Source organism: Heterodontus francisci, chromosome 7 (genome assembly GCF_036365525.1).
Source record: "Heterodontus francisci isolate sHetFra1 chromosome 7, sHetFra1.hap1, whole genome shotgun sequence".
NCBI lineage: Eukaryota > Metazoa > Chordata > Chondrichthyes > Heterodontiformes > Heterodontidae > Heterodontus > Heterodontus francisci.
Genome location: NC_090377.1, coordinates 42,981,696 through 43,005,742, shown reverse-complemented (window position 1 = coordinate 43,005,742; position 24,047 = coordinate 42,981,696). Strand labels below are relative to the sequence as shown.

General features: G+C 40.0%; 1 protein-coding gene across 4 annotated transcripts in view; it reads right to left on the bottom strand.

Annotated features, from left to right (window-relative positions):
• Positions 1-306: 306 nt before the first annotated feature.
• Positions 307-24,047, bottom strand: part of map3k19 (mitogen-activated protein kinase kinase kinase 19) — a 109,898-nt gene continuing 86,157 nt past the window's right edge. For 2 of the 4 annotated variants that reach the window (XM_068035069.1, XM_068035070.1), the window contains exons 8-13: positions 17,270-17,538; positions 15,086-15,138; positions 11,788-14,487; positions 11,484-11,636; positions 5,634-6,331; positions 307-546 (exon numbers count right to left, since the gene is read on the bottom strand). In XM_068035069.1, coding sequence (XP_067891170.1) covers positions 453-546; positions 5,634-6,331; positions 11,484-11,636; positions 11,788-14,487; positions 15,086-15,138; positions 17,270-17,538 — 3,967 coding nt within the window. In that variant the 3' untranslated portion in view covers positions 307-452. The remainder of the gene's footprint in view (positions 547-5,633; positions 6,332-11,483; positions 11,637-11,787; positions 14,488-15,085; positions 15,139-17,269; positions 17,539-24,047) is intronic. The other 2 variants (XM_068035071.1, XM_068035072.1) reach the window with 2 other exon arrangements.

Genomic DNA, 24,047 nt, shown 5'->3' with positions numbered 1-24,047 from the left:
AAAAGTGGCTGTTGCAGCCATTTCCTATTTCAAATAATCCATGACCTTTTTATGTCTTTTCGTATCATTATTGCTTGCATCATGTGTAAATTATACTTGGGAGTGGAATCAGGTAAAATTTTTGTTTAAATATTCATGAGTACTTGTGTTTTCAATGATGACATTGCCAAAAAGATGGTTCCCTAATTTTCCAAAATTAATTTTAGAACAAAATTCACATGAAATGTAATAATTCAAAAGTTACAAGTTTTTGTGCAAACCTTCATTTGAAACATGTATAAAATAAATTTTTACATATAGTATATACTGTAAGTTTAAAATGTGTAAATGTAATTATACATAAATGATCTGCATGAAATCACATATTTTCTATTACTTTTTCTTGTTATGTTGCATATTTTTGTGACGATTGTGGTGGTTCTTGAAACCTGCTGCTTGTAATTCTGTTTCTGCTACAATTTTGTCTTCCTGGAATGCTGTTTTTGTTTCTTCACAATGAATGGATGTTGCAGGAGCTGTTTTGCTGAAGGGCGTTCATGCTGGTCACTGGAATCAAGAGGATTTTTAATTAAAATTGATAATGTAGTGCAATAGCATATCAGACAAGATACATATTGACTAATAATATGCCAAGATTAGTCATTCTTGCCCCTATTAAAACAATTGAGAAATTTGTTTCACAATGAAACTTTGTGAATGTTGTACATGTTAAAATTACTTCAGAAGATTTTATTTACATTTTCAGCATCAAATATTGTGATTCAGAAGTTTGCTCACCTTGCTTTGTACAACAGACTTCATTGTGAGATGCCCCCCACTGATTTACTTGTTATTACAAGAATCCAGCCATGACTATTTGCATTTGAATTCAGTCAGACAAATTTTAAAGAGAAAGTTTGTGGGTGTAATGTATTTCAAAGTTGCAACTTTTAAATAACCTTTTAACTTCTGACATGGCAAGATGGTTGAACCTCCTCAGCAGAAAGGGTTATTTGTCTGCTGCTTGTGTCAAGTGAATGTTACCTGCCACAACCCAAGGATAAATATTGGGCAGGTCCTGCTATAGGTTGCATCCTTATTGGTAAAATAATGAAATGAATGCTCTATAATCAAATAACCCTAATTCTGGTCTTACGAATGGAAGGCTATTGAAGCATTTGGAAATAGTTGGGCTGAGGAACCCTGTAGTGGTGTTCTGGGCCTATACTAGCCTCCAACAACCATGAGCTGCTTCCTTTGGTATAATACTAGCCACTGGAAAAGTTTCCCTTTAATCTTCATTGACCTTAATTTTGCTAGGGCTTTTTGTGCCATATACAGAATATTGTCTTGGATATCGAGGGCAATTACTCTTGCTTTTCTGGCATTCAGCTGTTGTGCTCGTGTCTGGATCAAGGCTCTGATGACATCTATGTTCATTTCCTGTCCATGACACTTGGCAAATTTCTGTTAATAGGCAAATATCTCGCTGCCATTAGATATTTATAAATAATAGGCAAATCAAAACTCAAACTAAAGCCACAAAAATTTACCAAATGTGCAGTGCACAATGCTTTTTTTAAAACAATGCTTTGACAGTAATGAAAATTTCGTTACTCTGAACAGGTAAAGCAGCCAACTTAAAAAGAAACATCAGAATGTAACCAATAGAATTTTTCAACATTTTCTTTCAAGCTGTAATGACCTCAGGGAGACCATTAATGTTAAAATACAAGATATGAACTCGACCAATTTAAAGAAAAACAAAAGATTTCACAAGTCTCATAACAGCTAAACTGAAACAAATCCCTATTAACTAAATAGTATTTTGTAAGTAGCTGATACCCCAAATTACAAAGAAAATGTATTTTCTTTACTCATTAAAATACTTGGAAACCTCACACCACACTTATACATTACACAGTCCTCTTTGGTGAAATCATTGTGGTTAATAATCACAAACTCCTCCCAGTTGTAATGAGTTGGGGTTCCCAGATCTTTTCAAAAGTCAATGTCCTCTTTACTCACTTCTCTGAGCACTTTCGACCAGGATGTCTGTGAATAAGGAAATTCCTGGTAATCCTGTTGGTCTTTTGCTTCTCTGAGAGCTTCAACTTTCAAAACAGTTTAGTCTTCGTAGCCTGGCGCTGTGTCAGACTTCTAGGAGCAGCTGCTCCCTCAAGACTGCCACTGCTGGTCGTCTTCCTTACAGCCTTCTCTGAGGTTGGAACTGCTGGGTTTGCTTCTTAAAGCCTGTCTGCCTTCAGAAAATCCATTAAATTTATCTGCATTCAAAAGTCAATAGTTTATTGTCCATTTCCCAATAGGCAAAGTCCAGAAGTCTGGTTTCACAGAGCCACCTGGGCCTTCCATTGTTCTTCAGAAGCACGGGCTCCTTGTTTACGACCCAAAAGTTTGCGAGGGTGAAACCCATTGTTCTTCAGGTGTTCGCCCCTGCAGTCTCTGTTTTATCAAAATTAACCTTATGCGATGGAATGGTTAAATTAATCCCCTCAATGCCCCGCACTATGACTTTCTCATTCACAGCACTATTTGGGGGAAAATCTACATCCTTTGTTACCATTAATGACTGCACTGCCTCATATCTTTTAAACAGTATAATCAATTTACCTGCCTCATCTGACAAATATGGGGACATCGTACCCCTGAACACACAACTTCTATACCCTTCGGGGGCCTGACTTAATTTGTTAGCACACAAGGAAGCACATTTTTGTTCACTGACCAACATCCCCAAAACCACTGGCTTGTCACCAGCACCACCTAACATGTTTTACATCCTCTTTGACCTGAATTCCCAATTTGTTATGACTTCAGGGAACCCGTTCACGTTAAAGTACAAGATATGAACCCCCAGCCCAATTTAAAGAATTACACAACAAGATTTCATGTTTTAAGACTTTTGCTATAACAGCTAAACTAAACTTGGGCCTGTATTCTCTAGCGTTTCAAAGAATGAGAGGTGATCTCATTGAAAGCTACAAAATACTTAAAAGCATAGACAGGGTAGATGCAGCTAAAATGTTTCCCCTGGTTGGGGAGTCTAGAACCAGGGGACACAATTTCAAAATAAGGGGGAAGTCACTTAGGACAGAGATGAGGAGAAATTTCTTTACTCAGAGGGCTGTGAATCTTTGGAATTCTCTACCTCAAAGGGCTGTGGAAGTTCAATTATTGACTATGTTTGAAGTAGAGGTTGACCAATTTCTAAATACCAATGACATAAGGGGATATGAGCAGAGTGTGGGGGAAAAAAACATTGAAGTGGATGATCAGCCATGATCATATTTAATGGTGGAGCAGGCTCGATGGGGTGAATGGCCTACTCCTGCTTCTGTGTTCCTAAAAGAAATCCCTAAATAGTACTTTGTAAGAAGCTGATACCCCAAATTACAAAGAAAAGGTATTTTCTTTACTTATTAAAATCATTGGAAACCTCACATCATGCTTATACATTACACAGTCCTCTTTGATGGTGAAATCTTTGCAGTTAGAAATCCCAAACTACTCCCAGTTGCAATGGGTTGGAGCTCCCATTCTCTTTGCTCATTCCTCTGAGCGCTTTCGACCAGGACTTCCGTGAATAAGACGATTCCTGGTAATCCTGTTGGCCTTTTACTTCTCTGCAAACTTCGACTTTCAAAACAGGTTCCAGTCTCCGCAGCCTGGCACTGTCAAGCTTCTGGGAGCAACTGTTCACTTTTGAGACTGCCACTGCTGGTTCCCTTCTTGCAGCCTGTCTGCCTTCAGAAAATCCATTAAATTTATTTGGACTCAAAAGTCAATAATTTATTGTCCTTTTCCAATAGGCAAAGTACAGATGTCTGGTTTACAGAGCCACCTGGGCCTTCCATTGTTCTTCAGAAGCACTGACTCCTTGTTTATGACCCAAAAGTCTGTGAGGGTGAAACCCATTGTTCTTTAGGTGTTACCCCTACAGTCTCTGTTTTTTCAAAAAAAGTCTTTGATTTGTGTTCTTTGTTATCCTGGTAACAAAGATTTATGTCTTGTCCTTTGGCGGAGTAGATGTGAGGTCTCCTGACCTCCTGGACTCCATCTTAAACTTTTAAAAATCACAATTTATAAAACCTAATCATGTTACAAAGTCCAGAATGCAAACCATTTCATCTGCCAATTTTCCTTCTCAAGAACTGAAATGTCCAGGGTTCCAAATAAGTTTTCAAACATAAATGTAGGAAAAATTGTGTGTCGCCTAAGTAGCTTAAACTTACCAATAGCATTTTCATATCACAAAATATATTTATAGTGGGCTGGATTATGCGGTCAATGGCGAACTAATGGTGCTTGCCATTCATTACACTTACAGCTGCCCACAAACCTTTTGTGGGCTTTTGAGTGACAATCAAGAGCTGTCATATGTCTGAAACAATGCAATGCCCTCTACAGTGGATCTAGGACCAGTGTGAACATGGCATGCGGCAGCAGTCTCTTCAATCAATCAGATTGTGCCTCAGTAAGGATTCTTCAATGTATAAATGGGAAAGTGTAAGTTAAATATTAAATTAATATAAAATCAGGTACAAAAACCAAAATAGAGGGAAAGAAAGATGGCATTTGGAGAGAGCTAAAAGACAAAAGTAAAATCTGTTTGATTTTTAGAAAATCTCCAACAATAAGCGAAGTCTGAGGGAAAATGATTTCACGCTTGCAAAAGTAAATTTTCAGCGTCTTAGAGGTTGACATCAATTAAGACTTCTTACAGCAATAAATATCCACTTACACTTGAATGGACGTGCCCTAAATTTTTCTGGTTATGTTTAGTAGGTAAATACTACAACTTCATGCCCTTCATGTGTTTGAATGCCAAATTTCTCAGCAAGATACTGATGTAGTGTATTTTTTGCAGGCAGGACAAATCTGATGGCAACTTCCTGATTTATATGTTTAATTGTGCATGTATGGCCATTGTAAGTTGCAGTCTAATTTACTCCTTAATAACTTTGAATACTGGTAGCCTCACTGTTAGTTCCACTGCAAAATTAGGACCAATAAAAATTGGCTGTATAAACATACAGAAAATGCTGGAAATACTCAGCAGATCAGGCAGCATCTGTGGAAAGAAAGACACAGTTAACACTTTAGGTTGTGACCTCCAAAGGTCACGACCTGAAACATTAACTCTGTTTTTCTGTCCCTAGGTGCTGCCTGACCTTTTCCAGGATTTTTTGTTTCTGATTTCCAGCATCCGCAGTATTTGCTTTTGACTGTGTAAACATGTCAGGCCGTAATTATGCTGTCTCACCAATGGTGGTACTGTAGACCTTTTTGCATCTCCCTAAGTCCTCAAACTGTATTGCAGAGGCACCTCAATCTTTAACCAATTCCACTTCTCTGCTTACCAAATTGCTGTAAGTTTGCTATTTGACAATAATAAGTAAACAAAGTAATATATAGAAATAATGTGATTTTGAAATGGAGAATGAATTCTATCTGCATTCTGTGGCACAGCATGCTACCACACCCCCCCCAACATCAATGGAATAAAAATTGGACAAATTCTATAATGCGCGGGCAACCCACTCTGCCACATTACTGCTCAGGTGTTGAATATGTAAATTACTTCCTGTTTGTAAACCCACAGGAAACTGATTAGTATTTAAAAATATACTTGCCTTGTTAGACAAATCTGTATAAAGTCTCTTGCATTCTCTGAAAACTCCTCAGGCAGGGTAGGCATCAGACCTCTATGTGCTCCAATATAAAACATGGCTGCCATTTTGTCCATATGAGCCAAAGGTGGTTTCCCTGATGCCATTTCAAACACAGTACAGCCTATACTCCAAATGTCAGATTTCTTGCCATGTCCAGTCTCATTAATCACTTCAGGTGCCATCCAGTAAGGAGTTCCATGCATTGATTTTAACATTTCACTGTGTGTATCACTCATATTCACAAAAGTCATGCGTTTGGCACATCCAAAGTCAATAAGTTTTATCACACCATTAGGCATAAGCATAACATTGTTTCCTTTTATATCTCTGTGAATCACCCTGTTATCATGTAAATAGTCCACTCCTTTTAAAATTTGTTGAGTATATGTACAAAAAACAGGCTCTGGTAATGGCCCAAATCGACTGATGACACCAGCAATGGAGCCACCAGGAACAAACTCCATGAAAATGCTGACAACATTGGCTTCTAGGTTTGTACCTAGAAAACTCACAATGTTGACATGTTTTAGGTTTGTTAGTAGCTCTATCTCCTCTTCCAATTTCTGATATTCCTTTTCTGCTGCAATTTGATTTGTCGCATCCAAAGAAACCTGTTTAACAGCAATTAATTGACCTTGACTGGTTAAACCACAGTACACCTAAATTGAAAATGAAAATGACTATAAATACACAACACTTATTATGTCCTCTTGCAAGGGCAGAATCAAAATAAACTTGCATGTCAAACCAACTTTACCTATCTTAAAGTTTAAAAAAAAGCATAAATGACCAAAACTGCATTTTGGTTACCACTAGGTATCTCAAATGAGCTAAACAATTTCTACAATCAAGATGATTGGATGGCTGTGCTACATTTTTCTTCCCTAATCATTTCTCATTCTTTTTTCAAGCAAAAGGGGATAGCCTGAATAATTATAGGCCAGTCAGCCTAACCTCAGTGGTGAAAAAAATCATTGGAAAAAATTCTGAGAGACGGTATAAATCATCATCATCATTACGGATTAACCAAGGACAGTCAGCATTGATTTGTTAAGGGAAGGTTGTTTCTGACTAATTGGATTGACCCTCCTTGAAACCTCCTCAAAAAATCAATGAGGGTAGTCTACATGGATTTTAACAAAGCTTTTGAGAAGGTCCCACATGGCAGACTGGTCAGAAAATTGAAAGCTCATGGGATCCAAAGGAAAGTGGCAAGTTGGATCCAAAATTGACTCAGTGGCGGGAAGCAAAGTGTGATGGTTGATGGGTATTTTTGTGATTGGAAGGCTATTTCCTGTTGGGTTCTACAGGGCTCAGTGCTGAGTTTGTGGTATATATCAATGATTTAGATTTACATATAGGGGGCATGATGAAGAAGTTTGCAGATGATATGAAAATTGGCCATGTGGTTGATAGTGAGGAAGAAATCTGTTGACTGCAGGAAGACATCAATGGACTGGTCAGGTGGGCAGAAAAGTGGCAAATGGAATTCAATCTGGAGAAGTGTGAGGTAATGGATTTGGGGAGGACAAACAAGGCAAAGGAATACACGATAATCAAAGGATTCTGAGACTTGTAGAGGAACAAAGGGATCTTGGAATGTATATCTACAGATCCCTGAATGTAGCAGGGCAGGTAGATAAAGTGGTCAAGAAGACATACGGGATAATTTCCTTTATTGGCTGAGGGCTACAGTATAAGAGCAGGGAGGTTATGCTAGAACTGTGTTAAACACCACATAGATCACAGCTAGAGTACTGTTTACAGTTCTGGTCATTGCACTAGAGAGGGTACAGAAGAGATTTATCAGGATGTTGCCAGGAATGGAGAATTTTAGCTATGAAGAGAAATTGGATAGGCTGGGCTTTTCTTTGCAACAGAGGAGGCTGAGAGGAGATTTAATTGAGATGTATAAAAATAATGAAAGGCCTAGATAGAGTGAATAGGAAGGTTCCTACTTCTGTTCACAGAGATCAATAACCAGGGGACATAGATTTAAAATAATTGGTAGAAGGTAGCAGGATTAGAGGGAAGTTGAGTAATTCTTCTCATCTGGAGGGGGGGGGGGGTGGTCTGGAACACACTGAAAGGGCGCTAGAAGCAGAAACTGTCATCACATTTCAAAAGCACTTGGATTATGTACCTGATGTGCCATAAACTACAGGGCTATGGACCAAGAGCTAGAAGGTAGGATTAGATTGGATAGCTTTTTTTGTCCAAAATGGACACGATGGGTGGCAAGGCCTCCTGTGCCATATATGTTTCTATGCACTATGTTTTGGTCTTACTTAAGAAAGAAAGAAAATGCATTAGAAGCAGTTAAGAGAAGGTTCACTCTACTGATTCCTGGGAAGAAGGGGTTACCTTATGAGGCAAGGTTGAACAGGTTGGGCCTATACCCACTGGAGTTTAGCAGAATGAGGGGTACTCTTCTTTTTAAATACTTGTAGAAACTCTTACTATCTGTTTTTTTATTTCTAGCTAGCTTTCTCTCACTCACATTTCTCCCTTAATTTTTTTTAGACATTCTTTGCTGGTTTTTAAAATCTGTCCAATCTTCTGATCTACCACTAATCTTTGCAGAATTGTACACTTTTTGTTTCAATTTGATACTATCTTTAACTTCCTTAGTTATCCACGGATAGTGCATCCTTCGCCTAGAGTCTTTCTCACTGGAATATATCTTAAATGTCTGCCACTGCTTCTCAACTGTCCTTTCTTTTAACCTAATTTCCCAGTTCACTTTGACCAACTCTGCATTCATACCCTTGTAATTGCCTTTATTTAAGTTTAAAACACTAGTCTTAGACCCACACTTCTCACCCTCAAACTGAATGTGAAATTCATCATGTTATAATCACTGTTGCCAAGAGGCTCCTTTACTATGAGGTCTTTAATTAATCCTGTCTCATTGCACATTACCAGGTCTAGAATGGCCTGCTCCCAGGTTGGCACTAGAACATACTGCACTAAGAAATCGTCCTGAATACTCTATGAACTCATCGTCCAGGCTACCTTTGTCAATCTAATTCATCCAATCTATATGCAGATTAAAATCTCCCACGATTATTACAGTAACTTTCTTACAAGCTGCCATTATTTCTTCCTGTATACTCTGTCTTACTGTGTAGCTACTGTTAGGAGATCTATAAACTACTCCCACACATTACTTCTTTCCTTTGCTTTTTCTTATCTCTACCCAAACTGATTCTACATTTTGATCTTTTGAACTAAGGTCATCTCTCACTATTGTACTAATGTCGCCCTTAATTAACAGCTACCCCACTACCTTTTGCTAGCTTCCTGTCCTTCCAAAATGTCAAATACCCTTGAATATTCAGGTCCCAGCCATGATCACCTTGCAACCACATCTCTAATGGCCATCAGGTCATACATATTTATTTCTATTTGTGCTAACAATTCATCCATTTTAGAGTCATAGAGTCATTTACAGCACAAAAGGAGACCATTTGGTCCATCGAGTCCATGCTGGCTCTCCACAGAGCTATGCAGTCAATCCCACTCGCCAGCTCGATCCCCATAGCCCTGCAAGTCTATTCTCTCAGGTGGCCATCCAACTTCCACACATGCAAGTCCCAATCCTGTATCATGTCTATCTTCACCCACCTACAGCATTACCAGCTAAGATGGACAATATGAAGAACTGAGACTAGAAAATGCATTGTGTTGCAAGTGGCACCCAAACCATACCATATTTAACAAAAGTATGGTTAATATTTTTAGATGAGGTCAAATTGCCAGCTTTTTCAATGTATTCTAAAATAGAAGAAAAATGGTGCCTTTATCCTAACTGCTTTTGTATCATTTAAAGCAAAAGAGGAAATTATATTTACAAATTTCAGTTCAGTAAGCAGAGTTTGCAACTTAATTGAAAGATTGAATCTACAAATATTTGAGTCACTCAGCAGCCAAGTAGTTGAGGTCACTGGTCAGCACCAATGCTGAACGCATTCAGACGCAGAGCCTTCAGTTCTGTCTTTTTACCATTTTTGCAAATTCTGACCTTATCTGCTGGTGCACTCTTAAGTTTGTACGTCTGTCCCTTCCGCCACACTCTGGTTATCATTACCCATGTCACTACCCTGGACTATTGCCTTGTCCTTTCCCTTTAATTTCTACCTCTCCTCTCACTTGATCCCTCCCCCCACCCCACCCCCACTATTTAGTTTAAAGCTCTCTTTGAAGCCCTAGTTATGTGACTCGCCAGAACACTGGTCCCAGCCTGATTGAGGTGAAGACCATCCTAACAGTACATCTCTCACTTTCCCAGTACTGGTGCTCGTGCCCCTTGAATCAAAATCCATTTAACCCACAACAGTCCACATGTTTAACTCCAATTTTATTTGCCCATGCCAATTTTCTCGTGGCTCAGGTAGTAATCCAGAGATTATTACCTTTGCTGTTCTGCTTTTTAATTTAGCCCCTAGCTGCTCATAATCCCTAAGCAGAACCTCTGTCCTCGTCCTATCTATGTCATTGGTACCCAGCTGGACCACAACAACTGGATCCTCCCCCTCCCACTGCAAGTTCCTCTTCAGCCTCGAGCAGGGGATCCAAACCCTGGCACCGGGCAGGCAACACAGCCTTCTAGACACACTCCTGGCTGCAGAGAACTGTGTCTATCCCCCTGACTATACTGTCCCCTACTAGCACTACATACCTATTTACTCACCCCACTTGAATGGCTTCCTGCACCATGGTGCCATGGTCAGTTTGCTCATCGACCCTACAGCTCCCGCACTCATCCATACAAGCTGCAAGAACCTCGAACCTGTTGGACAATTGCAAGGGCTGAGGCTCCTCCACCTGTACCTTCTCGATCCCCTTACCTGCCTCACTTGCAGTCACACCCCCTTGTCCCTGGCCACTGACCAAATCAGATGACCCTATCCTAAGGGGTGTGACTGCCTTCTGGAACAAAGGGTCCAGGTAACTTTCCCCCTCCCTGATGCATCGCAGTGACCGTAGCTCAGCCTCCAGTTCATTAACTCTGAGCCAAAGTTCCTTGAGCCGCAGACAATAAAAACAAAAAAATGCTGGAAATACTCAGCAGGTCGGGCAGCATCTGTGGAGAGAGAAGCAGAGTTAACATTTCAGGTCAGTGATCTTTCATCAGAACTTATTAATTATTATCAAGTATTAATTTTTAATTAATAGCTCTACTCACCATGGTCCATTTACTGCAGATGTGGTTGCCTTGGATCACACTGGTGTCCACCAATTCTTACATACTATAGCTGCTACACATCCCCTGTCCTGACATCCTTATTGTGTTTTACTTTAATTAATTATTTTCTTAATTTTTAATGAATGCCTCTACTCACCAACCACTTACGTTAATAATTTAAACCCTACTAATACTGATAAACCTTACTACTTACAAATAAAAAAGATTCAACAACCTTCCTAAGGTGTGGTACCCAGAACTGCTTACAGTATTCTAGGTGTGGTCTAACCAGGCCTTGATTATTTTCTGTACCTGTTCATGACATTTTAATGATCTGTGTACATAGACACCCAGGTCTCTTTGGACCTCTACTGTTTCTAGCTTTTCACCATTTAAAAATTATTCTGTTCTATCCTTTTTAGGTATGAAGTGGATAGCCCGAAATTTGCCTACATTGAAATCCATTTGCCATGGTTTTGCCCTTTCACTTAATCTATTACTATCTCTAATAATAATTCAGTCAATTTTTGTAACAAAGCAGACAAGGAAAATATTACAATTTACTACATTATTGACTGTTACCATTTGTTCTTTGAAGTCAATAACAATTTACAGATACTCACTGTGCCATAGGCTCCTTTGCCAAGCACATTGCCTTTGGTCCATATAATGGCATCCTCACAACTGGAGCTACACTCAGACTTTATGGAGTGACCAAGTGAACTGTTCGGCCTGCTAGAAATCTTAAATAGTTTTTTAACTGTATATTCAGCACTCTGTTGGAAACAAAATAACCATGCTTATGAGCTTTCCTAAATAATTGTGTTTTGCTTTATTCCCCCCAGCACAATTTAGTGTGTTGTAGGTTTATTACTGCCATGAGTCATTTTGTTAAAGATCAGTGTAAAATGTTTAAAAAGCATTTACCTGAAGGTTTTTTTCATTTACCATCTTTCCATTTGCATTTTGAAACAAACTGTCCTTACTATCATAATCTTCCTGTTGGAACTGCTTGACCACTTGTACTGTGTCAGCACAGGTATTTTTTTCTTCGAACAACAATGCTGATGCCAGACAACTGACCAACTCATCTGTGAGAGTGTCCTGGCTACCACATTCAAAACTGTGTGCTGGGCACATTTTTTCTGCTGTCCACATATTAATCAGTGGTTGAACTGGAAAACTTGTATGATTCAAATCTGGACTTGAAGCAGCTTTTACTATAGAAGAAGTGCTGTTAGCTTGGTCTTCAACAGTGCATAAGGCAGTAGATTCTGTTTCATCATCTATAACATCCCAGTTAAGTTTATTAGACAAAGCAGTTGTAGACTTATGTGTATTAGTAGTCCATTGGCATTGTAAAAATTCACTTCTTTCACCCATATCTACATCATCTTTATCCCTCTTACTTGGATTCTGCTGTAACTCAAATAAATCAACAGCAGTTTCATCTGTGTTCTTGGTCTTGGAGAGCATTGAGGGTTTACACTGATCTCCTCCATTAACAGAAGTACTGGATGATTCCTTACATATATCTTCATCACCCTCTGAAATGACAGATTTGACTGAAGTTTGATGAAGTGAAACTTCCATAATGGTTGACAAATATTGGTTGTCTAGATCAGCCTCATAATCTGGTAATGAATGGGGGGACCCAGAACCACCTGAGAGATGACCACTATCTTCCTGGCTATTTATTTCATGAAGTATTTCATTCCTGAAAGTCTTTATGTACCAATCGTGGCCAGAAATTATCACATTTTCTTGTCCTTCATTACTGTTGAACAAAGTGCTGTTTCTCTCTCCATTTTGTAATGCATCTACACTCTTTTTTTTTACGTTTGTATGATTTTTCTTATGTCTAGAATTCTGATTGCTTTTTGTATTCTTTGCAGTGTTTTTTTCAATTAACTGATTTGATTTTGAATTCTTGCATGTGGATCGTCTTCTAGGTGGCGCAGAATGAATAACTCTATGATTAGTTTCACGTGTTGTGGACTCTCGCATGATACAATACACTGGAGTGCCAAACATTTCATAAATTCCTGGGCCTTTGTCAGTTGGGTTTATTTCCTGAAACATATCACTATACTTTAATGCTGAGAAATCATTAGTAGAATGTGATCTTAGAACTCGCGGAATTGGTGATTTGTTAAGACTATTCGAATTTCTGTTGATACACGGAAGAGATAGTTCGTTAGAAAATGATCCATTTTTCAAGTGGCATTTAATTCCACCTTGTGCTTTTAGTTGTACTTTTGATGAAACTTGGTGTAGATCAGGATTCTCCAGCGAAGGGAGGCAAGGACCTTTTTTACGTTTTAGAAAATGAGCAGTTGATGGCATAAGTGTACCTTTCCTCAACCAACCTTGTGTTGGAATGGGGTGGCACTGTAATGACTTGGAACTAGATTTGTTTCTTTCTGGAGCAGCAATATTCTTTTGATTGACACAATTAATCTTGCTCATTTTCTTCTCTTCTCTTTCTTTCCATGCTAAAATATTGAAGTTGTGGTTGGCATTGCCATAACTGGTGTTTTTCCTTTTAACAGGAGCCTTTTTTGAAAAATGCTGTGCTTTGGTGGGTGATTGTTTTGCCACTGTGACATGCACGGCAGAATTACTTTTTGAGTCAGTTTTCATATCCTTACCTGCTATATTTTCTTTTACATAAGTGGCATTTTTTGTCCTGACAATTTGTTTTGGTACAGCTACGCTTTGTTCAAAATTCTCTGCTAAATTTTGTGCAGTGTCTTTGTGGCTTATACTTTCTCTTGCTTTGTCTCCTTGAAACAGATTATCAGTTGGTTTGATCTCCTGTCTGCAAAGAACAGCCTCATTAGTTAATATTTTGGTATTGTATACATTCTGAAAATGTATGTTTTGATTTGGGCCCACAGCTGCAGAGTTAACAACATCTGCACTCATATTTTCATTAACAAGGGATTTGTTAATCTCTAAATTTAACTTGCACAGAATTTCATCCAATAATACAATATCATCTTTGCTATAATTAGCATCAAATACTTCTTCATTTGTTAAGTTTGTTCCTGTAATATCAGGTTCTTTGCATTTGTATTTTTTATCTGATCCTGCTGAAGTGCATTCTGTATTATTTTCTGAAGGTATCATATGAGTGACATCCTTTGCACACAAACATTTAGCCAATTCTTGACCTAGAAGCTCTTCATTGTTGCTTTTTGGACTAGCAGTTACACAGTCCGCACACTTACTAAGAAGCATAGGTGGAGGTAAACTTAACAATTTGTCATTATTCTCAATGACAAATCCTGTTTCTGATGGCTGTACATCCAAATATTGCTCAGGACACTCATCCATATTGAAGGAGCTTTGGTTGCTGGGGGCACTGGCACTAGTGAATTCATTTGCAGTTTTTTGTCTGTAGGACTGTGCTAAGGATTGTCTATTCAGTTTTTTTCTCCTTGTGATTGATTGATGTGGCGATAAAGAATGATGTGGGTATCGTTTTGAAGGCAATGTTATAACAGTGGTATTAGAGATATCACTTTCACTTTGTTTATCAGTGACTCTTTTACCCTGTATTGGAAGAAGTTGCACAGGAACTGGAAACCTTACATGGCTGGTGCTCAGTTGTGGTAAAGAAATCTGCAATTTGCAAAAATATAAGATTTAGATTTCATCTGAAGTCATATACATTGTTTAGAGCCACATTTTATCCTATTTTTCTGATGTTTAAAGCAGAAGTGGCATCACATTCAATGCTTTGTTAATGCTCTTTTCAGATATAAGGGATCGACCAATAAAACTACATATGAAAGAATTGTCGGTACAGATATGCATAGAGCTGTGCTTTTGTCTTGGAATACTTCAATGGAAATTAGATAAATTATAGTAAGAATGCTAAAAGCCAGGGAAATCATTGTAAAAATCATGAGAAATAACCAATGCCTTTATTGTATCTGGGGTTAGAGGGACATGATTTTTTTCTAGGGTTTGTGTTCACCACTGAATATTATATTTAAGCCTTGGGAGGCTCAGTGCATGGAGATACTGCTGTATATTGGGCTGGTGGCGGGTACGGAGTTGGGTGGGGGGGGGTGCGGTTCAGCCAACAGGCCATGAAAAGGAAGGGAGAGAGTGAAAATTGTGGTATCTGAGTCACATGATATGAATAACAAAGCTACAACCTTAGTTATGTGCAATTGACATTCAAGAAGAAAATAAATTTGAAATCACATAATACCTTGAGAGTGCCGCTGCTACACTCTAAATCTGCTGGCACTTGCTTTTTTAACTCTTAATGACAATGAAAAACAAAAATACATATAAAATCAGAAATATTGCATCACGTTCAGTAGTTTAAATCAAGCTGCAATTTAACAACATTTTGTAAGTAAAAATGTAACATTTTAAATCTATTTGAATTGCCATTGCAAAAAAACAATCGTTAATCTGTCTGAAAATCATAATTTAGAACTTTGTAACTATGGCACTTCTTGTTAATTCTGAGTTTTAATTTCTATCAAATGAGATAAACATTTAAAAAAAGAAAAGTTTACAGTGAATATGTAATCTATATGAATAATCAATGTTCTTTTTTGCAGTAATCACTTACTGATTATCACCTCATTAAAAGTGCAGTGATTATATCTTTCAGTTTCAGTGTCATTGCACATCAATATCTCACTGACAAACTGACAAAAGCACCCAAAAAACCTCATCTTTAGCCTCATTGAAAACTCCAATGAGAATATTCAAACTGTCCATACATTTAACTGTAACATTTCCTTGCACTGCCACAAGTTGGTGCTGTAACAGGATTTCTAATGCTAATATGATCGAGGACCTGTGACAGCTCCTTGTTACACCTGCAGCTCGCTGACAGTCCCTGCTCTCCAGCCACACACTGTCCTGCTGATTGTTTCCTTTCAGCCTTGCTGTTCACTTCTGCAGCTTCTCCAGGCTCGTTCGCTGACTTCAACTTCTCCTGGCTTCCACTTTGATCGCCACTTTTTCCTCCCCATATCTGCTCTAAAAGTCTGGGAATGGTTTTTTGAAACATAGGTGAGTGGAATTCCCTATTTGACTAATCTTCAGATTAAATAATAGAGCCCAGCAAGGTTTTGGGAAGCCCTTTAGAGAAATCTGAAATAAAAACAGAAAGTGCTGGAAATACTCAGCAGGTCTGGCAGCGTCTATGGAGAGGGAAACAGAGTTAACGTTTTAGGTCTGTGACCTTTCATCAGTTCTGCCACTCTAGGGAACTTTGTTTTTATTTCAGATTTCTAGCATCTGCAGTATTTTGCTTTTCTTTTCCTTTAGAGAAATCCTTCCATAGAATTCAAAATCCTGGTTAAAGCCAGTAAGCTTTGGAACTACAGGAAGGGAACTCCCTGAAGAGCTTTCCTTCACTTGAGAGCTCTTTAATTTAAACAGGAATGGCTTTAAATAACAGGATCTACTTGAATCTGCAGCTAGAAGTGGAATCCAATGTTTCTGCTCCCTTTTCCCACCCTAAACCTTCCTGATTCCTCACAATTTCACCCCATCTCCTGCTGTTTCCTTCCTGAATGCAATTAGTGATTTGCATGGAGCAGCAACAAGTGTTTAGCAGGCTGAGAGGAAGTACTTTTGTTCAATCTGTTGGGTGTAGTGAACTGTTAGCTTGGTAATTTTCTTCAGACCTGTCACCTTCTTGTACATTTGTGTACGCATAGGTGTTAGAGGCAACAGTCTCTCTAGCAGCCACTTCCTCCCTGAGATTCCGCACTGCTTTTCTCTGAAGATTGTACCCTAGAGTGGCAAACAGGATAGCCCTTCTTGTACCCACCCCACAGCAATAACTTTACTCCTGCATCAATGAACCTGGTGGCTGTTCTGCTTCAGTGCTCTATAAGAAATCAGGAAACTCAGTTTTATCACACAGAAGCTTTTTCAGTACCAGTCAGCTTCCCTTTAAATTGTTGCTCCAACACTTTAAACAACTACATTAGCACTCGGAAATTCCGATGAGGTGTAAGTGAGCTTCCAGAGACAGCCCACTGAGTGGGCAAGTGGATAAGAGGTTACATTGCAAAGCTGAGATTGAGGTAGGAATAGGCATGTGCAGCAAATTGACAGACATTCGACTGATCATTATTCCTGCCCCGAGATTGCAGGAATCAGAATTTCTACAACACAATGATATTTTTAACTTTAGGAATGGTTAGATGACCACAGTGGTGTTTTCCAGCCTTGTATGTCTCAAAATAATTACAAGTTGTTCTAGTTTTCTACTCCCAATTTAGACATTACTGGAACACCTGATGAGATTGGTGCCCTGTATTCACTTCCAGGTATCCATTATTCTCTACATAATCTCTAACATCTCTGCAAAATAGGACTGTACTAAGAAAGAGAATCAGCAAGAACATGGAAGTCTGCTTACTTTGCTGAATATGAGTTTTTGAATCTTGTGAGGAATCCAGGTGTATTTCAGTATCACTGATATTTGGCTTAGATTGTGAGTGCTGCATTCCACTGCTAACTTCTATACTGGGCACATCTTTAAACTTCTTGTTCCATCTGGTAGATAAGTTTAATGAAGAGGGCCTCCTTAGCTTCATAGGAGCCAGCAGTATCTCATCTGGGAGTGATGAATGACGTAACTTTTTTCTATTAAGACCGTTCCAATGATCTGCCAATATAGTATCTGGGCTGTGGATGATATAAATTACTTTACATTATCTTTCTTGAACCTAATATCTGTGTATCTGTTTTAAATTTACTCACAGCTTTTAAATGTATCTTGCATGACTACATAAAAGCTGTAGGGGAATCAATAATTGAAAGTACATCAAACATAAGACTCATCTGTGCACTAATAATTTGTTCTTGCTTTCCACTGCATGAGTTTAACTTTTGGGCTTTTCTATGCATCATTGTAAACTTGAGGTGTAAAAGGAAAGAATTTTTTATGGAAATTGCACATACTAGCACTGTGTATTCTGTTAATGCATGAGCAATTTGAAAAGCCTTTCAGCAGCTCTATTTACTAACAGCGAGAAAAGAATTTCAATTCTGTGCCAAGAGCTGGGCATGAAGTTAAAAAGTAGGACCTTGAAGGTAGTAATCTCTGAATTACTCCCAGTACCATGTGATAGCGAGAGTAGAAATAGGAAGATGGGAGGGTCAATGCGTGGCTCGAGGGATGGTGCACGAGGGAGGGCTTCAGATTCTTGGGCCATTGGGACCTGTTTTGGGGCAGGAGGCACCTATTCAAAAGGGATGTGTTGCAGCTCAACAGGACTGGGACAACTGTGCTTGCAGGGACGTTTACTAGTGCGTTTGGGGAGGGTTGAAACTAAATTGGCAAGGTGATGGGCACAAGCATATAGAAGTAGAAAAGAAAAATAAGGTGCATGAAGGAGTGAGAATGTTGGATAGTACTACAGAAGGAAATGGTACCATATTAGGAGCAGACTAAGAAGGACTACAAGGAATGCATGAACAGGTTTAGAATGCATGTATGTAAATGCAGAAAGTATGGTGAATAAGGTTGGTGATAGGGAAGGAAAACAGGGAGGTGGGGTGACAATACAGATTAGGGAAGACATAATAATGTTGGAAAAAGAGGATGTCCTTGAGGATGCAAGGACAGAATCCATTTGGTTAGAGTTGAGAAGCAAAAAAGGGATGATCATGCTACTGGGGACATTCTGTAGGCCTCCAAATTGTGTGAGAGAGAAATAGAGGAGCAAATTTTCAGGGAAATCAGAGATATGAAAGAACTATAGAGTGGTGATATTGGGGGATTTTAATTACCCAAATATCATTTGGGAGAGTAAAAGGTAAGGAGGAAGAAAAAATTCTGAAATGTGTGTTCTCAATCCAACTAGGATGGAGGCATTGCTGGATCTGATGCTGGAAAATGAGGTGGGCCAAGTGGACCAAGTGTCTATGGGGGAACACTTGGGTAAGAGTGATCATCGTATAAGGTTTAGATTAGTCTTGGAGAAGAACAAGGAACAAACTAAGGTAGAACATCTAAATTCAAAGAGGGCTAACTTCAATGGGATGGGAAGGGATCTAGCCAGGGTAAAATGGAACCAAAGACTGACAGGAGAAACAGTAACAGTTCAATGGGTGATCTTTAAGGAGGGGATGTTTCAGGCACAGGTTGGGTACATTCCAACAAAGGCGAAAGATATGGGAACCAAAGCTCGGGCTCCTCGGGTGACAAGGATGATAGAGAATATGACAAAATAAAAAAGGAGGGTGTATGATGCATGTCATTCTTCAAGTGAGAACCAGGCCAAATACAATAAGTAGACAGGGAAGTGAAAAGGAAACTAAGACTGGCAAAGAGCGAACACGAGAATAGAGTCACAGTTAACATAAAAGGGAACCCAAAGGTCTTCTCCAACATGTAAATAGTAAGCAGGTCGGTAGAGGCAGGGTGGGGCCTATTAGGGACAAAGACGTAATATATGCTTAAAGGCACAGGGCAAAGCTAGAATACTTAATGAGTACTTTGTATCAGTGTTTACTAAGAAAGAGGATGCTAATAAAATATTGATAGAAGCGGAGATGCTAGAGGTAATGGATGGTGTGAAAATTGATAGGCAGGATGTACTGGAAAGGCTGGCTATGGTTAGAGTGGATAAGTCACCTCGTCTGGATGGCTTGCATCCCAGGTTGCTAAAGGAAGTGGGAGTGGAGATAGCGGAAAGGCTTGCCATAATCTTCCAATCTTCCCTAGATATGGGGACGTGCCAGAGTATTGGAAAGTGGCAAATATGACATCCTTATTCAAGAAAGGGTGTAAGGGCATTCCTAGTGACGACAGGCCAGTCAGTTTAACATCAGTGGGGGGTAAAGTTTTAGAAATAATAATTTGTCTGAGTACAAATACCATGTCTGTGGTACCTCTGTTTGCTCTGAAACCACACTGGCTCTCTAGGAGGTTTTCTTCCGCAATGGTAGGCACAAGCCTGTTCAGAAGTATTCTAGCCAGGATCTTCCCAGCAATAGAAAGGAGGGTGATCCCACAGTAGTTGGAGCATCTGATTTTTCTCCTTTGTTATTGTACAAGGTGATGATAACGGCATCACGAAGATCCCATGGAATCCTGCTCTGTTCTCAGCAGGTTGTGAAAAACTCATGGACCTTAGTGTATAGGGCAGGGCCACCATGCTTCAAGGCTTCAGGTGGAATTCCATCAGCTCCAGGGGCTTTGTTGTTCTTCATCTGGTTGATGGCGGTCACAGTTTCCTCCAGAGTTGGGCTCTCATCCAGTTCTTCTTTGACAGGCTGTTGTTAGATGCTATTGATGGCAGTATCATGCACTGTGCACTTGGTGCTGAAGAGTGTTTCAAAGTGCTCCAACCAGCGATCCAGGACTGACTCCTTGTCAATGTGTAGGGTCATGCCATCAGCGTTCCTCAAGGGGTTTTGGGTTTGATATGCTGGTCCATAGACAGATTTTAGTGCTTCATAGAAACTTCTTATGTCGCCAGTAAAGCGTACACTTGAGCTTTTTCCACAAGTGCAATCCACCAGTCATTTTAGATGTTCCTCAGTTTACATTGAAGGGTGCTGCATGCTTGACAGTAGGCTGCCTTTTTCTCTTGGCTGGCCGGCTGAGCCAGCCAGGTGAGCTTGATGAGCTGACCTTTTTATTTTCAGCAGAACTTGAATTTCCTTGTCATTTTCATTAAACCAGTCCCTATTCTTCTTGGTGCTGGGTCCGATGACCTCGTTGGAAGTATCCAGTACTGCAGCTTTGATGCGTTCCCAGGGTTCTTCTGGAGTGGAATCAGCAGTGAGATCAGGATGTTTCAGTCTAATCTGTAAGGTTGCTTGATATCTATCTCTGCAAGATGAGGTTTGCAGGTTGCTGACTCGAAATTTCTTTGATGGGTTGTCTCTAGGCCTGTTCTTTGGCTCAGGCTTTGGAAGTGGAAGTTCAGCTTTGAATGAACGAGCCGGTGGTCTGTATGACAGTCAGCACTGGATATGGCTCTAGTATGCAGGACGTCCTTTAGGTCACACTGGCACACCAAGATGTAATCTATCCAGTGCCAGTGTTTAGAGCAGGGATGCATCTATGTGATCTTGAAGCAATCTTTTTGTTGAAAGAAGGTGTTGGTTATGGACAACTGCTTTTCTACAGAGTTCCAAGAGTAAACGTCCGTTTTCATTACAGTTTCCAAATCCATGGTTTCCGAGCACTCCTTTCCATGTCAGACTGTCATGGCCCACTCTGACGTTGAAATCGCCAAGGATGACAATTTTGCTTTTATGACAATTTTGTCCTTGGGAGGGGCATTCTGGATGAATTCACAGAGATCTGTGTAGAACTTATCTTTGTCAGCTGGGTTAGCCTTCAGGGTTGGAGCATAAACACTGATGAGGGTTGCATGCTGCTAGTCTTGGAGGGGCAGGCTCAGGGACATGATGCGTTCGGAATGGCCAATTGGCAGGTTTGAAAGTTTAGTGGCAATAGTCTTCTTCACCATGAAGCCGACACCGAAGAGGCGTTGTTCACCTTGAGGTCTACCTGACCAATAGAGGGTGTAACCAGCGTTGTGTTCTGTTCGGCTGCCTTGCTCTGAAAAGCAGTCCTCACTCAGGGCCGCTATATCAATGTCTAGTCTGGCTAGCTCATGGGCCACCAGCGCTGAGCGTCGTTGGGGGTCGCTGTTGTCACCAGAGTCGAACAGTTTTCTCAAGTTCCAGCAGGCGAGTTTCAGAATTTTTCTTCTTTTCCTACCTTTTGAAGTGAGGTTAGGAGTTTGCGTTTCCTTCTCTGTCGTAGTTGGACTGCATTAGGAGATGCTTGTTGGCCACGGCAAGCCAACTAGATGATGGAGATGAGCATTTGTTTAGGCCACCTTTTCTAGGCTCCTCTCCAATTTCGGAGAAGCAATGCTGTCCTTCAAAAAGGGCAATTAGGGATGAATAAAAAAAAAGGCTGCTTGGTCGCTCAGGGTGCTACCGGGTGATGATGTCATCTCTAGGACATCATCAAAACGAACAATATCCTGAGCCGCCTGCATAATAATTGATAAAGGAAAAATAAAAAGAACCAGGTTTCTTGTGTAAAAGAGTAAAGTCTACATCACTGCAATATCTTTAACAGTTGCTGCAACTTTTCTGGGGAAGGAGGATGTATCCCTGAGTGATTTGAGGAACTTAACCAAGGTTAATAGCACAGGCAGCAAAATTGGAGTTAGAGTTAAAACCAGGAGCTGAGAAAGCAGGCGTAATTGAAATAATAGCACAGCATTTATAATTGGAAGAAGAAGAAAGTAAACTAGAGGGTAGTGCATTGAGTTAGCTAAAATTCAGTTACAGATGAAGCAGCTTGAGCTTGAGCAGGAAAAAGAATTGAAAAAACATGTGCTTGAGAAAGAATTGACAATGAAAAAATTTGAACATGAAGGAACGGAAAGGGAAAGAGAAGAAAAGGAATTTGAATTTAAAAAGATGGAACTAAGACAAAAGAGTGGTCTTGACTCCAGTGAAAGTTCTGGTGAGGAAGGATCTGGCTCCAGTCCAGGACCCAGTGGAGAGCTGTTTAAATTTGTACAAGCCCTCCCTAAGTTTGAGGAAAGGGCCGTAGAGGCATTTTTAATTTCTGGGAATGCCCCACGATCTCCTCCTCAGGCCAGAAAGGAAGAGGCTGAGGGTGTAAGTGAGGTCCACAAGCCTAAATGTTTCCATTATTACAAGGTGGGACATCTTCGAACAGAATGCTGGAAGTTGCAGGGCAAACCCATGGGAATTATTCGGGTACACAAAGCCAATGCAGAGAAAGGGGCCCTGGCCGAGAGTTCAGCAAATCAGGCTGTAACTCTGACTGCAGCTGTAAGGCTAAATACAAAAACTGCGCAGGGGTTGTGAATAAGGTACCTGACAGTTATGGGAATTCTTGTCGAAAGGAAAAGTAACTCCTTATCCCTCAAGTGAGGCAGGTAAACCTATAGTTATACTTTGGGATACAGGAGCCACCCAAACTCTTTTGCTGGGGAAAGGCATAACATTTCCATCAGAGAGCGCTCTGAATGCTAAAGTTTTAGTGAATGATATTGGGGGGATATATCCCCGTACCTTTGTATCGGGTGCAACTGGAGTGTGACCTAGTGTCTGGAACAGTAACTGTAGGAGTTGTCCACAGTTTGCCAGTAGACAGAGTTGACCTACTCCTGGGGAATGATCTGGCCGGAGCGAAACTCCTCCAATGGTCATGGAAAAACCAAATGACGTTAAAGAGACTGAACTGTTGCAGGAAAAGGTTCCAGGAATTTTTCCTTCATGTGTAGTAACTCGAGCAATGGCTAAATGAGTTCCATTGTCGGAGGTAAAACTGGCACCACAGACAGATAGCCAAATATCTGAAACTTTCTTTGGGGATTTGGATAATCCAAAGGAAATGTTTAATAAGTCTTCTCTGATCACGGCTCAGCAAGCTGATAAAGAGTTAAATAAAGTGGCACAATCAACTCTTAACAGAAGCTGAAGCAAAAGGAATTCATGAAGGCTATTATATTAAAAATGGGATTCTGATGAGGAAGTGGAGACCTCCTCAAAGACCTGCAGACAAAGAATGGACGGTAGTTCATCAGATAGTGGTACCAACAAAGTATCGCCGGGAACTATTAAGGATAGCGCATGAAGTTCCTAAAGCGGAACATGTGGGGATCCGGAAGACCAAATCACGTATAAGTTGACATTTTGACTGGCTAGGTCTTTCCAAGAACATGGTGCAGTTTTGTAAAAGTGTCATACATGCCAGAATGTTTGAAAACCATAATCTGCCATAAAACCAGCATCTCTAATTCCCATACCAATTATTGGGGAACCAGTTAGGAGGGCGTTGGCAGACTGTGTAGGACCTTTACCGAAAACAAAAGCTGGACACCAATATATGCTCACTATCATGGATATGGCTACTCGGTTCCCAGGGGCCATTCTCTTGAGAATAATTCCTGCTAAGGTAGTGGTAGAGAAGTTAACCCAGTTCTTCACTAGATATGGATTACCGATTGAGATTCCATCGGATCAAGGTTCCAATTTTATTAAAGTTTTTCAGGACATTATGGGTAATTTGAGTATAACACAGTGAAAATCTTCAGCATACCACCCACGGACACAGGGAGCTTTACAGAGGTACCATCAGACTGTCAAAATGATGATCAGAGCATACTGTCATGAATATCCCT